Raw genomic sequence first — 681 nt, 5'->3', positions numbered from 1 at the left:
AACGTCTCCCAAGACGGCCAAGAAGGTCCTCCTGCAGTTGCTACCGTTCAGCAAGCGGAAGGGCTCCGTCAGCCCGCACCCGAAGAACGACGTGTCAGAGGAAGAGGACGACATCCCCGCCGACGCGCGCTCCACGCTCTCCTGCGACACCTGCAGCTCCGCTGACAGCAGTGAGACGGAAGAGGAAGTGGACGTGGCCCCTGACCTGGCCGTTTTGGGCGCCACATACGCCCACAAGGAATCCGTTAAGCCGCCGCCCTTCCGCGACTCAGGCAGCACCTACGTCTCGCTCGACCTGGAGAAAATCGGCATCAAGAACACCCGGGGTGTTGTCTGCCCCTTCGCCAGGGTGTCCCTCAGAGGTGAGCAGAGGCGGTTAGTGGGCAGGTCAGGTCGGAGGGTGAAGGCAGGTTAGTGGAGAGCATGGTCTATAGTGCCTTGGGTGAGGATCACGCAATCTGTCCAAAAGTCAGGGAAAAATGTATGAGCGAGACCTTCATAACAAGTATTTCTGTTATGGGACTGGTAAGAAACAATATAGAATGAGAACATGCTCGTTAAGGTTCAAGTAGGTTAAGAGCAGTTAGGGGCACTTTTAAACCGATAAGAACCAAAACTCAATTCAATACAAGTTTTCAAATGTATGAGTTGCCTTTTTTCTTTAACTTGTTTATTAATGAC

At 53.0% G+C, this 681-nt stretch overlaps 1 protein-coding gene across 1 annotated transcript in view; it reads left to right on the top strand.

The window, feature by feature from the left end:
• LOC119593923 overlaps window positions 1-681 on the top strand; it is a 16,302-nt gene that overhangs the window by 2,125 nt on the left and 13,496 nt on the right. Inside the window, 1 exon segment of the mRNA XM_037942940.1 lies at window positions 14-362. Within this exon segment, the coding sequence (XP_037798868.1) occupies window positions 14-362 (349 nt within the window).

The sequence above is a fragment of the Penaeus monodon genome, chromosome 33 (assembly GCF_015228065.2).
Source record: "Penaeus monodon isolate SGIC_2016 chromosome 33, NSTDA_Pmon_1, whole genome shotgun sequence".
Classification (NCBI taxonomy): Eukaryota; Metazoa; Arthropoda; class Malacostraca; order Decapoda; family Penaeidae; genus Penaeus; species Penaeus monodon.
This window is presented reverse-complemented; position numbering and strand designations above follow the sequence as displayed.